This window comes from Sebastes umbrosus, chromosome 8, assembly GCF_015220745.1.
Source record: "Sebastes umbrosus isolate fSebUmb1 chromosome 8, fSebUmb1.pri, whole genome shotgun sequence".
Classification (NCBI taxonomy): Eukaryota; Metazoa; Chordata; class Actinopteri; order Perciformes; family Sebastidae; genus Sebastes; species Sebastes umbrosus.
In genome coordinates, this window is record NC_051276.1 from 17,411,859 (window position 1) to 17,425,029 (window position 13,171).

The window sequence follows — 13,171 nt, forward strand, 5'->3', positions numbered from 1 at the left end:
TCAATTACTTGGAACAGTTTTTTAGTTTGTTTTGAACACTTTTGATGAGCATAACCACTCTCTGCATACTGCTCCTAAATACGTCTATACAGTATGTAATCAGGGGCTTTCTGGTAAACTGAATGTGGTGTTTCAGTGCTCAGCTCTTTACTCATAGTCTCACCACAAAGGGGTAAAGTCTTTGTCATGGTTTTGGGTTTGTGAAACATGTTGTGTAATACTACTGCAAAAGAAAAAGTTAGTGGTCTTACTGTAACGTGGGCGGCTGGAGAATTACAACTTCCTTACAAGGCCCTCACTTTTTCAGTTGAAATGACTTTGAATGAACTGAAGGGTTAATTTTATCTATCCGACCCATCCAGTCAGCCAAAGGGAGTGGTTTTGCGAGCCGCTTGGATTGTTTTTTCTGTTGTAGTGTTTCGGTCAGGTCCTGAGAGAATTGGTTTCCTTCCCTCCTTGTGCACACACGTGCTCTTCCTTCCTGCGAGTCCAGCTTTCGTCCCACGAGGACCCAGTGAATACTCTGCTTCCCTGGGTACAAACACATGCACACATGGAGGCAAAGCAGCGGATGCTCCTGCAGTCAGTGTGGTGGAAAAATTGAAAGGGAACACAATGAAATGGGGGGAAAGAACATAGCATTTTGAAACGCATAAGACGAAGTGGTAGGGCTTAATACGTGGTCTAAAAGGAAGAAGGAAACATGTAAACAAGAGGGATCCACAGTCTGGAGAGAGCTAGTTGCTCCGAGCTAGTCAGCTGATTGTCAGTAATCAGCCACCTTCATTAATCCTGGTCAGCTGTTACTGTGTTTGTATCTCAGACTTAATCAGCTGCCTGCATGATAAAACATTACCCTTTGTATAAGCAGAGTTGAGATAGTCGTCTAAAGCCCACTGTGTCCCAAGGACAGAGTGCATTTCATGTTTACACACTCAGTGTGAACAAAGGGCAGAATAACCAGCTACTACTACTGGTCCATTCAGAGCGGTGCTGTTGCCAGACCTGCCTGAAATATCTATAATTCATGAGCACTTATCAGGTACCCGCGGGAAGATGAAAGTTTGATGAAGTTTCCAGCCACCTGCTTGTTGATTTCAGTGAGCCGGCTGGCTGCTGTCAGATAGTGCTTGTTGTATTGTGAGCCGACAGTACCCCCCTGTGGTGCAAGTGTGGCAGGAGCAATCACAACCATTGAAGGAAAAGAGAGTTTTCATTTTCATGATATCAGACTGTAAAATATCATAATGTTCCAAGCTTCTTCTTTATTGTTGTGTGTGTACGTCTTACAGTCTAAATCCTGTGGTTTATTTCAGCTTGTATCTGTACAAACTGGGCATCGCACCACAGATCCAGGACCTGCTGGGGAAAGTGGCTTTCACAGGTAACGCCAGTTAAAATCAGCTCCTACTGAAACTAAAGTATAGCTCAAAAGTTAAATAAATGATGTGTGTAAATGCACCTCTTTAAACAATAAAAGAAACAATGAAGTTGTTCATTTGCTTTTAAAATGAAGGATAAATGTTGCCTTAGGGCTTTTTAAAATACTGATGTGTACGCACCTAGTTGTGTTCATTTAATGAGAAACGTCTTTGTTTGGGAGGTAATTTTATTTACTAGTCTTGTTGGCATTTAATTGAAAAAAAAAAAACAATGTCATCATGTGCTCTCAAGCATGTAACATTTTATGAAGATTTGTATAAACATTGCGTCGGTAAATTAGATGTTTGAATTTTCCAACATTTCAGTTCATCTAAATATCCCCTGCAGCCACTCAAATTACTCTGAATAGGACACACAGACTACCAGGCTTCAAAGCGTTTGACATTGGGTTGTCCTTAGAGGCCTCAGGGCTCACTCACACAGGCTTTTCAATCACTTCTGAACGATTTTATTTTTTACCAATTTTAACTAACTTTAATTGAACTTCGGGGAAAATGCTTTTGTGAGAATTTTACACGGTGAACATGGTGACGAACACGTCTGAGAGTTATACAGATCATCAGAAAGACTGCATATACTGAGAATCATGATTTTCATTTGATGATAGGGCGAAAGCAAAAAAAGAAAATCAAAGAAACTGTCCATCATGCTGTATGTTTTAGCCTTTACTATGCTTTGCTCTATAACACCACAATTTCCCCTGCAATCGTTATGTATCTGTCTTCTAGAGGAAGAGATCAGTAACATGAGGAGTGAGCTGGAGAAGTATGGCATTCAAATGCCAGCTTTCAGTAAGATTGGAGGAATCCTGGCCAATGAGCTCTCAGTGGATGAAGCTGCCTGTAAGTCCTCTGACGTTCTCACTAAATCTCTGTGTTGTTTCCTAATGTCTTTTTGGCCCACACTAAAATGTTAAAACGCGCTCTGTTGTCCTCAGTGCATGCTGCCGTGATTGCCATCAATGAGGCGGTTGACCGAGGTCAGACGTCTGTGACGATGGGAGCCCTTAATAATCCCAACGCAATGCTGAGGAACACCCAGGAAGCTCTGGCCCAAGACTACCAGGACACGCTGAGCCAGGCCAAGGCTCGTAAGCAGGATCAGTCCTCCGGGAGGGTGAGAAGCCTAACAAACACTTCAGTGACCTCTTGTGTTTCAGTGTTCATTACTGGCTTTCCCTGTATAAAAGGCTTGATTAGACTTTCATTGTCTTTGTCATAAAGTTTGTTTAGTTTCTCTATTGCTTACCTATTCACGAATCTCTATTTCACTTGTTTTTTGGACTAGTCGGATATTCAGTTACTCAAGTGTCATTTAAACAACAGTAACATTACATTAAATTGCCATCACTATTAAAAAACACCTCTCCACTAAAGCTACTGTATGCAATTTCACATCTGTATTCAACTCAGGGTGGGAACAGGGTTGCAAAGTCTGGTCTAAGAGCGTGTGTTGATGTGTTCATGTTGACCCCAAACAGATGTTTAGCCTTCTGTGTCTGCCTGAAATTACTAAAAAGAAGAATATAAAACATTGAGACCAAATTTGAGTAATGGCAATAATTTAAACTTGACTGTTTCTGACTGCAGTGTCTAGTACTGACAACTAGAACAACTGAAGAGAGATCCACACTGAGGTCTGAAAGGGGTTGCCTGCACTGACTCACTCCACAGGCCTTGCCAGCACATTCCACTGGCTGCAGAGTCAGCTGTACTTCACCAAACAAACCCTCCACGCCATCCGGCATCTCGCCTCCCATTCTCTTTACAAATACTGTACAAACAGGAGCCATCCATTTCCACTTCATGGCTGAAATGTAATATGTAAAATATGCACCTTCATCAGTATGAATGGAGGAAAAAAATGTATGTGACCAGGGTACAAATTAGTTATGCTATATGGATTGAATATCAAATATGTTTCTTTGTGTCCCTCAATTAGCGCTCCTCGATTGCTACTGAAGAAAGAGATGTTTATGAGGAGCTGCTGACTCACCAGGAGATCCAGGGCTGCATTGACTATGTCAACAGTAAGGACTTTCCCTCCCAACATGACACTTACATACTTCTTTTTCCTCAAAACACTGTTAAGTACGATGAATGCATTCCTTTTTGCATGAAAAAAGACCACCTTGTGTACTGTGTTGGTCCATATTAACACACATCTGTAGATAGACTTTCCATAAAATTGGTTTGTTTCAGTAAAATAAAACATATTATACCTAAATTACATCTGTCTTGTTTTTTTCCTGTCTCCAGTCCAGGCAGCAGTGAGGCAGGTGAACCAAGCGGTGTCAACGCAGGATGAGGCTGCTCTGTTGGCTGCTCTTAGGATTGAAGCCTTGGCCTTGCTGGGCGTTCAGGAGTCAAATGGTTGCTGGTACCTGGAACATTTCACCACCTACTGCCAACATAAATCCAAGGTATGCTGACTGAATCAGAACTAGTTTGCTCAGTTGTTCCCAACTTGGGGCCTTAGGAGCCAGAGCACCTCTGATTTTTCTTTCCAAGCAGTTTGATAATTTTTGCAGTTGTTGAGGGCGTACAATAAGCCCGGCTAGACTGCGGGGAAAAAGTAGTACCTGAGGGGTCCTGAGAGCCACAGTTGAAAATGACTCTTACAGGCCACAGTCCATATGAATTCACTCAGAGGAAAGTGTTTAAGGAAGTGTGTGGAATAGGAACAAATCATACACATTTACAGTGTTTTCTTGTCTGACCCGCTTTCTCAAGTGGACATTTTTCCTGTTTTTTATTTGTCCGTCTGACTCATCTCAGACTGGCTTCCATTTTTAAGCACTCTTGTGAGCACACAGCACTTGATTGGCTGAACAGATGCAACGTAGACACTGTTTCACCACTCAGGCAGTGAAGATATTGTGTTATACAGAAAAAGCCCATCCGCACCTTTAGAGAAAAACTAATCAGCCACCGTAACTTCAGTTTGAATTGACACCACCAGACACTTTGCCCTCCATAGCCCTGCGTTAAAATATGCTGAACAATCATTTTAGTGTCATCTCTCTAATCTTTGTGCTACAGGATGGAGGGAGGACTGCGATGGTGGACAAAGAGGAGATTCAGAGAGTTGTCAGCTCTTGTAATGACTTTGCTGAGGCAGAGAAACGAAGTAAGCACCTTTTTTTTATTAATACATAATTACTGGTCAATTGAAAATCACATATGTACCCACTAGCAAGCTTCTCAAAGCACACATGTAGAGCCTATGTCCCATTTCACAGTACAGTTCATGATACATCTTTTAATGTTTTCCAAAGGCATTTCAGAATGTTATTGTAAGGCAAGGAAGAAATGTGATTTTAATACTGACATGCCTTGCTTTGGGTTATCTGCAAGATATGACTATCTGTGATTCTTGACCAGAACTCGAGGCAGTTGCAGCGATCAATACTGCCATTCGTCTTGGCAACGCAGCGGAGACGGTGGAGGAGCTGATGAACCCCGAGGCACAGCTGCCAATTGTCTACCAAACTGCTGCCAACCTCTATCAGGCTGAGCTGTTCAGTTTGCAGCTACAAGGGGGGCGGGTGAGACATCATGTTTACAATTTTGACTCTTTAACATCTGGACACAAATGCTGAAACAAATACACTTACAGGTATAGGGGGAGGTCAGTGCTATACCTTCACTGTACAGTAGTTAAATGTCACTTCATGCCTGTGATTCAGACCTTTCTGTTTCTTAGTCTGGCTTGAGCCACGAGGAGCTGAGTGTAGCTGTGGAGATGCTGTCGGCTGTAGCGGTGCTGAATGAGGTGCTGGACACCAAAGACCCCCAGGGTGTGATCGAGCAACTGACAGACTCTCCTCTGGGCTTCACCAACATGGACCAAGACAACCTCAACCGGTAAGATGGCTGAGTTGTAACCTCAGACCCCTAATTGCCCTGCTCTCATGTCTGTCGATGGTTATCGTGGTCTCTTTTTGTTTACTTGTTTTGTTGTTGCTGCAACTGTGGCTCTCACTGAAGTTAAATTATGGTGGTACAGGATGACTTTAGTATCAAAAGAGCACCACAGGATGGGCTAGTGGTTCATTAAATGTCATGAAACTTTTGTTGAACTTCTCCATGGCCCTCCCCCTCAGGTATGCTGACACTCTTATCAAACTGCGAGGCGAGTCTCTTGCAGAGGGCCAAGAGTTTCTCGCCTGGAATGATGTTCAAAAATGCATCGACACAGTCAACGTTCAGGTCCACGAGGAGCACGAACGTAAGAGAGTCTTGCAGATTTCTGGTTAGGTTTTACGTATTGTACAATAAATATAAAAAACATTGACTGATCAAGTATCAAACGGTTCTTGTCTTGTACTTCCAGGCATCATAGCTTTAGCTGAGATCAATGAGGCGCTTAACTCGGGTGACCATCAGCAGACACTTGCAGCCCTGCTCCTCCCTACAGCCAAGTTGACAGGGGTGAACCCAGCCACAGCCAAACACTACCATGATGTCCTGCAACATACCAAGCAACTCCTCTGCCAGGTATTGTGACTCTAAATTGAGTTAATTTATATAGTATTTATGGAAAAAAAAACTTCCGCTTCTCACATCCTCAAAGTGCAATATATGGAAAAAATATACATCAATACATGTCAAAACTTTATCTCATTCTAATCACTAGTTTTATTGGATTTATACTGCAGCCTCTCATCCCTGATGTGGCTCATTTTACATTACTGCATACTTGAACTTTACAGTGTGTACATATTATACATGTAAGTAAAAACTGGAAGGGCAAGAGTAAATGTTTATGTAAAAAACGTTTTGTTTTTTTATTTAATTCTGACTTGTAACACGGCAAAGAAAAAGGTTTTTGTTGTCAACATGATTCTGTGTCATCAAGCCAACAGTTTCCCAATTAGAGATTTAGTTGGGTTGACATGATGGGCTTGTGTAGGAGTCACAGTCTGATTGTTCCCGTCCTGATCCTCATATTCCTACAGCTGACTTCACAGAGCTTGTTGTTGTTTTGAATCTAACAGAGACTGCAGTGTCACCCTGTTAAATTTACAGTGTCCCGTTTTAACATTCCCCTCTTTGTTGTCTGGGCTTGTGCTTCCCTGCTGGTTCCCAACAATGGTCCAGCAAGGAGAAGCTTTTTTCTGTGCACACACACACACACCTCCAGTCTCACGTCATAACAGTGGGCCTTTGAGGTATCCCGCGGAGGGAGATGAATTGTAGTTCTGAGGCTCCCGTCTTGGAAATGAGCATACACAGGAAGGGATCCAGACAACTGTGGAAGCAGCAGAGACACACCGCTACTCTGTAGTATCCATACAGTCTGTCGTCCCCACCAGAAGACAGGCGGATGTAGTGGGCGATATGCAGGATGCCGCTTGGCAAGAAACACACCACAAAGATGATGAACACCACAGTGCTGACCCGGATAAAGGGTTTCCAGTCACAGCGAGATTGCCCTAGGTGGTATACCACTGCCACATGGGCATAGATACAAATCAGGAAGGGCACTATGAAGCCCAGACACACGAGCATCAGCCTGTATGGCACCAGTGGGGAATGGGATTTTTCTTCTAGGGGAAGCACATCATGGCAGGTGGTGACTCCCAGCTGGGTCACCTGGTAGCTCTGCCTGACCAGCAGCTCGGGCACAACGGCAGCCCCGAACAGGAACCAGACAACGAAGCACGTCCACACTGCCAGCGTAGTCTTAGCCAGCCTTCTGTACAGAAACGGTCTGACCACAGCCAGGTAGCGCTTCACACTGATGCACGCTATAGTTTGAGCCGAGCTGTAAACGTTGCCGTAAAACAAGGCCGTGATCAGCCGGCAGGAGATTTCCCCAAATATCCAGTTGTTCCCGTTGAAGTGGTAGTGAACACGCAGCGCCAGGGAGAGCAGCAGCAGCAGGTCAGACAGGGCCAGGTTCAGGTAAAGAACTAATGTGGACAAGGACTTTGCTCTGAGTCTGAGGAAGGCCAGAATGTAGGCGTTGGAGGGGATACCCACCAGCATGGCCAGGATGTATGATGAAGGAATGACCCTGGTGCTCAGGACCCCTGTGGTGTAGGCTGTCACCGGGTCCTCTGTGTTCACATACAGCCGAGGGTTTGTGCTGGGATAGAGCAGCCGGCTGGTGACGTTAGGTTTGTACCCCTTGAAGGTCTTTGGTATCGCACCTGGTGGAATATCGATTTTGGTCCTGGTTCTATTTCCTATAAATGGGTAGAAAAACAATGTTGATCATGGCTTTAAAGCAACTTTAGTTTTATAGTAAAAGTACATTTGAAACTACACATTACAGAATCATGCTTTAGTGTTCATTTGAAAACTTTCTAGTTATATCTCTTGTTTTTTGCAAACAGATATTTCTATTAAAAAAATATGCATTATTAAATATCCTTATTGCATCAGCTGTATTAAAATAGTTTAACCTGTGTTTTGTAACTTTGATTTGAAATGAGCCCTTAACCAGTTGGTGTGTACCAAAAAGCTTAATGTTTCAAGTCTAAGTATATATATATATATCTTATTTTAGACCCTGGCTTTAAAAAATAAATGCACTTATCCTTTTGGTAAACTCTTATAGTATTTTAATAAACTCACCATTATGCTGAATGGTCTGCACTGCCATCAAACAAATGAGTAGTCCCGGCACGAAGTCGGCCATATCACTCTCCAGTCTGTGTCTCCAGAGTGTTGAAGGTTTTTCTCGTCTTCACTCCTCTCGCTGTTGCTTCTTTTGAGTAAATCAAGGAGTTCTCCACCGGTGAAATTTGCTGTTTTGCATCTCTGCAGCTTAACAGTAGAACTGATAACAATGTGTACTCAAGCCCAGCTTCCCGTTAGTGTACTGTATGTGGGGCGCTCCTCTGTTTGTACGCTGCAGTGAGCACGTTTCCTGTCCTACCTCGAAAATTGAATTCCCTTCTGCCTGCGTCAGTAACTGCCCACTCACTCACCGGGGTGGGAGGACCCTGCTTATTGGTTTATTAACAGCTGTGATCCATAAACAAATCCCACTGATTACTGTTACAATAACTATTCTGTTGTGGTTTAGTTTACTATGGGGTTTTGGTATTAAAAGTGATTTGGCTTTTTCAGTCATTTGAGAGTGACAGTAGTGTTGGTCAGTCTGTTTTATGGATTTGAGGAATCACTTGTGTAATAGAAAAATAGCATACATTTTCATGTAGATGCAAAAGCTCACAATATCCCAAAACATCTAACACCATTTTGGGCTCACAACACAAACACATTAATATCTCTCTGGTTTGTGCCATAAACTTTACACTGAAATGATGTCTAACACGAAAACATTTCTTTTTTTATTACATGAGACTGACTCTGCCGCGCTCTTTCAATACACGATGAGTTGCCTGGGAAATCATTGGTCACATGCAGATATAAACAAAAGTTTCTTTTAGTTTCCTCAGTGTGTTTTAATGGTGACTTCCTTCCTGTTAGCTCTGTGGTCAGGGATACACCCGGCGGTCCCCACCAGAGATCTCTAAATTTAGCCTGAGAGCAAGAACAGAAGTCAAGCTGAATAAACAGTCTTTGCGGTTGTTGTTATGTTATATTGTCAGCGTCTACGTTTTAGTACAAAGTGGTTGATTGAGTCGGGGCGAGGACATGTTTGCAGTGTAACTATTGTCAACACTTGACATTTTTTCCTCTCCCTTAGATATTACCTCTGGACACAGGGGAACTGGTACTGTCTATTATTTGCTCTAATAGCACCAGCTTGTGTAGTGTGTTGGTAATCAGTGTTGCTATGAAGTGCTGCTGCTGTAGAGCAAAATCTCCACAACCCTAACTTGATATATTTGCATAATGTACTATAATTACAAGAATTTCTAACCTCGGACATTGAATGTTTTGACTGAAATTGCTTCAGAAGATTTATGCTTTGATATCAAGTTAGTATTGTGCGGCTATGCATGAACAATGCCTTTTATGTTCCTAAGTTTTGTCTCTTCCATCTTCCATCTGAAAAGAAGAGAAGTGACCTTGTGTTTTCACCTGATTGTAGAGCTCTGGAGACGAGTCTGCAGTACTGTGGCTGGACCAAATCCAAGAGGCCATACACACAGCCAACCAGGATGAAGAGGAGGCTCTCACGTGTATGTACCCAGAGTTTCACTCATTAAGTCATCTATATCTATTCATTATTCTCATACAATGAGCCCTTTGAGTACTAGATTCTGATTGTCCAGAGGATGTGAGTTATTTTCAGATCACCACACAACTCTGACATACCGATAGAGAGCTCATTACTGTTCTAAATTAATACTCCTACAGTAGCTTGTTTCAGCTGCGTCTAGGCTACAGCTCCTCCTAGTCACTTACTTACTCTATTGTAATTTTGAAAACACAAAGTTGTCATCTAAAGAGCACGACCCAAAACATGAGTAAACAATATTTATGTTTTGATCGCATGTAGGCATGTGACAGATGAATCGTGATATCATTTTTATTTTTATTTTTTTTCTAAGGTTCAAGGTTAATTTATTTTTTATTATACAACACAGAGTTGCGCAACAAAATGCAGTTGTAGTCCCATTTATGCTACATAAGAAAAACAAAAAAGCAAAAATGTTTTTTATATCGTGGAGTGTGGAGGATGAGTTGATGAGTCTCACAGCCTGAGGGGAAGAAGCTGCTTTGTAGTCTGGTGGTACGGCAGCTGATGCTCTGGCACCAGTATCGGGATTGTTTCTGTTGCGTTCCTGAGACAGACATACAGTATTTCTTTAGTTCCCTGGAGATATTTTCTTTCAGAACTGCTCTGCCATGTGGCAGTTCAGCTTATTCAGCTCATTTATAGATGTTTGACATTAAGATTATGACATAATTTAATGTTGCTATGGCTCACAGACTGTTCTTTGGTACACATTGTTTCATACTAATTCTTTATAAAACACTAAAAGTGCTTCATAACATAGAGAATAGATATAAGATTTTTTACTTCAGTTACATAGATATTGTATTATAGATGGCCTATTTGTTGATGCTGTCATTATTGTGGGCACAATACTGTGATTTATAATATGTTTTTGCTTGTTGTGGATTATCCCTTACTCACAAGTTTTTTTCTTTGCTGTTTTCATATTTGACTCAACAACTTCTTCTCTGGATCAACATCATTTTCGTTGCTAGTGGCTGCAGCAGTCGCTGACATTAACAAGATTGTGGCCAAGGGAGACTCCCAGAATACACTGCAGGCTTTGCAGGTTCCCAGTGCCGGACTGAGAGCTGTGCTTCCTGAATGTGCTGACACATACCAGGCTGAACTGGCGCAGAGACAAACAAACAGTGCTGCTACAGGTAATTTGACTTACTGCACTTAACACCTGATTTTCAGATTTGGGTTTCAATATGACATTCACTGAGTCTAAAGGGTCACTCTGCTTTCCTCCAGGTAGCACCGACAGTGTGTGGGTAAAACACTGCATGAAGGACACATACGACTACTACTATAACCTGGAGACTGGGCAGGGCAGCTGGGAGGAGCCTGAAGGATTTGAACACAAAGATGGCCAGCTCAGTAAAGAGGAAATCCAGGTACCCCTGCTCTACTGCAGAGTTTCACTTCTCCATTAAATAATATTGTGTTAACATACTTACATCCCAATGGTGGGATGATTTCCTTCTAATGGATTCAGTGATATTATATATTTAAAATTACTCTATTAATTTGTTTAGATAATATTCACAGTTTTTTTTTTCCCCAATCTGAAACATACCTTTTCCCCTCAGAGTGTTGTCAGCTGTTTGACTGCAGAATATAACCGGGAACAGTTATGGATGGCCAACGAATCCTTAGTGACGCAGCTGCAGGCGAGGGTTAGAGGTTACCTGGTCAGGAAAAGGCACGCCCAGAGGATGGAGTATCTACGCCAGCAAGAACCGCACGTTGTCAAACTGCAGGTACTGTATGGATCCGCTATGAACTGTGAATGGTGATAGATGAGATCACCTTCAGAGATCCCTGATGTGGCTGTGGGCTATTGCAGCAGTAATAAATCAATAAAGATGGCCATATAATGAACTCTAGTTTACGAACAGCATACGAACTGTATATCTTTACGTTTTTCATTATTCTTTAAGGAAAATCCCAAATCAGAAAAAGCACATACATGATTTATTTAGAGCAGTGACAACACCTCAAAAACAACACCTAGGAGAATTATCGACTACCCAAGTTTAATAATCCATGCTGTGGTATTTCATGATGTAAAACACACAACTTGTATAGTAGCATGCACTTACAGTTTTAATAATGCTTTTTCTTTTTTTTGCAGGCCTGCTGGAAAGGTTACAAACAGAAGAAAATGTACAAAGACAGGATGAATTTGCTTCAAGAAAATGTTGATTCTGTTGTCAAGGTGATTAATTAATTTTCTTTTATATATAAAAAAATTATATTAAAAAGTATACTTATTGAATGACTAGACAACTCTAAAGCTATGCACCCCTGAAAGCTTTATCACCAGTCTCTGGAAATCATCATCCACAAACTAAAATGAAATAACCATCGTAGTTTGGATTTGTAAACATTTATTATGAATTTGCATGTACAGTACCTAACATTAGTTACATAGCTGCCGTATCAGAGACCTGACATAAAACACTGGTGTTTTTAGATCCAGTCTGTGGTGAAAATGTGGAAAGCCAAACGCAAATACAATCAGAGGTTGCAGTTCTTCAAAGCTCATGTGAGTAACACTTCAGTCAATCAGCATCACTGAGCAGCATCCTTTGGATTTGTGTTGTTGGTTCCATGTTGTGTAAGACTCCCTTTTATCTGTGTGTTTAGGATAAGGAAATTGTGAAAATCCAGGCTTTTCTAAAGGCCAACAAAGCCAGACATGACTACAGAACCCTAAGTGAGTCAAAAAGGCATTTTACACTCCTGAAGTTAGAGCTGCACTATATGGATATAATATCAATATTGTGATGTGAGACTAGACATTGATAACTTTGATATCTGATTTTGTCTGTATTGCCCAGCCCACAATAAACATGTAATACTTGATGGGGGAATGATTTAAAAAAAAAAAAAAAGCCATTACATTATGTGTGAATGTATAAAAGACCAGTGATTTTACTGACTTTTCTATATGCCAAATCTCAGCTGGGGCCAAGGATCCTCCTCTGTCAGTGGTGCGTAAGTTTGTCCACTTGCTGGAGCAAAGCGCCAAGGACCTCCAGGAAGAGCAGGACGTGACACGGCTTAGGGAAGAAGTAGTCACCAATATCCGCTCCAATCAGCAGATGGAGAAAGACTTGAACCTGATGGACATAAAGATTGGACTGCTGGTGAAGAACAGGATCACCCTGCAGGTTGGCAACCCTTCATTTTGATGTGTGCAAGGAAAGTTATACTGTGATATTATGGTGATTGACATCATTCATAGCTTGGTAATAGTAGGTTTCATGCAAAGGTTTCAAACACTGAACTGTAATTAGATTCCTGTAATAATATTTTGTCCTGTCCAGTTTAGCTGCTTGACTCATTTGTTGTTTGTTTCTTTGAAAAAGGATGTCGTGACCCATAATAAGAAAATGAAGAATAAGAAAAATAAAGCGAGTAAAGAGGACTTGACTACAGGAGACAGACTTGGTATCAAGGGTCTAAGTAAAGGCAAAAGAAGGAAACTGGAAGCCTACCAACATCTCTTTTACCTGCTGCAGGTGATACAAAAATAGATCCTAAACTACAACTTGCATCTACTCAACTTAAA

General features: G+C 41.6%; 2 protein-coding genes across 3 annotated transcripts in view; one reads left to right on the forward strand and one right to left on the reverse strand.

The window, feature by feature from the left end:
- The window catches only part of iqgap2 (IQ motif containing GTPase activating protein 2), a 33,498-nt gene that overhangs the window by 11,417 nt on the left and 8,910 nt on the right, over positions 1–13,171 (forward strand). Inside the window, exons 6-25 of one of the 2 annotated variants that reach the window (XM_037776915.1) lie at positions 1,317–1,384; positions 2,172–2,285; positions 2,381–2,559; positions 3,385–3,472; positions 3,702–3,865; positions 4,485–4,572; positions 4,827–4,990; positions 5,149–5,309; positions 5,549–5,673; positions 5,779–5,942; positions 9,109–9,135; positions 9,457–9,547; positions 10,584–10,751; positions 10,846–10,988; positions 11,184–11,354; positions 11,729–11,812; positions 12,071–12,142; positions 12,244–12,313; positions 12,562–12,770; positions 12,969–13,121. In XM_037776915.1, coding sequence (XP_037632843.1) covers positions 1,317–1,384; positions 2,172–2,285; positions 2,381–2,559; positions 3,385–3,472; positions 3,702–3,865; positions 4,485–4,572; positions 4,827–4,990; positions 5,149–5,309; positions 5,549–5,673; positions 5,779–5,942; positions 9,109–9,135; positions 9,457–9,547; positions 10,584–10,751; positions 10,846–10,988; positions 11,184–11,354; positions 11,729–11,812; positions 12,071–12,142; positions 12,244–12,313; positions 12,562–12,770; positions 12,969–13,121 — 2,503 coding nt within the window. The remainder of the gene's footprint in view (positions 1–1,316; positions 1,385–2,171; positions 2,286–2,380; positions 2,560–3,384; positions 3,473–3,701; positions 3,866–4,484; positions 4,573–4,826; positions 4,991–5,148; positions 5,310–5,548; positions 5,674–5,778; positions 5,943–9,108; positions 9,136–9,456; positions 9,548–10,583; positions 10,752–10,845; positions 10,989–11,183; positions 11,355–11,728; positions 11,813–12,070; positions 12,143–12,243; positions 12,314–12,561; positions 12,771–12,968; positions 13,122–13,171) is intronic. The other variant, XM_037776916.1, reaches the window with a different exon arrangement.
- On the reverse strand, positions 6,064–8,316 carry f2rl2 (coagulation factor II (thrombin) receptor-like 2). The gene is made up of 2 exons (XM_037776967.1): positions 8,028–8,316; positions 6,064–7,636 (listed from the first exon to the last, which is right to left on the reverse strand). Exons 1-2 carry the CDS (start codon positions 8,089–8,091, stop codon positions 6,591–6,593), a joined length of 1,110 nt encoding a protein of 369 aa, XP_037632895.1. The 5' UTR covers positions 8,092–8,316; the 3' UTR covers positions 6,064–6,590.

Coding starts and splice junctions, on each gene's coding strand:
- f2rl2 (XM_037776967.1), bottom strand. CDS start 8,091: ATGGCCGACTTCGTGCCGGGACTACTCATTTGTTTGATGGCAGTGCAG. Junction 7,637..8,027: donor GCAGACCATTCAGCATAATG/GTGAGTTTATTA, acceptor ACCCATTTATAG/GAAATAGAACCAGGACCAAA.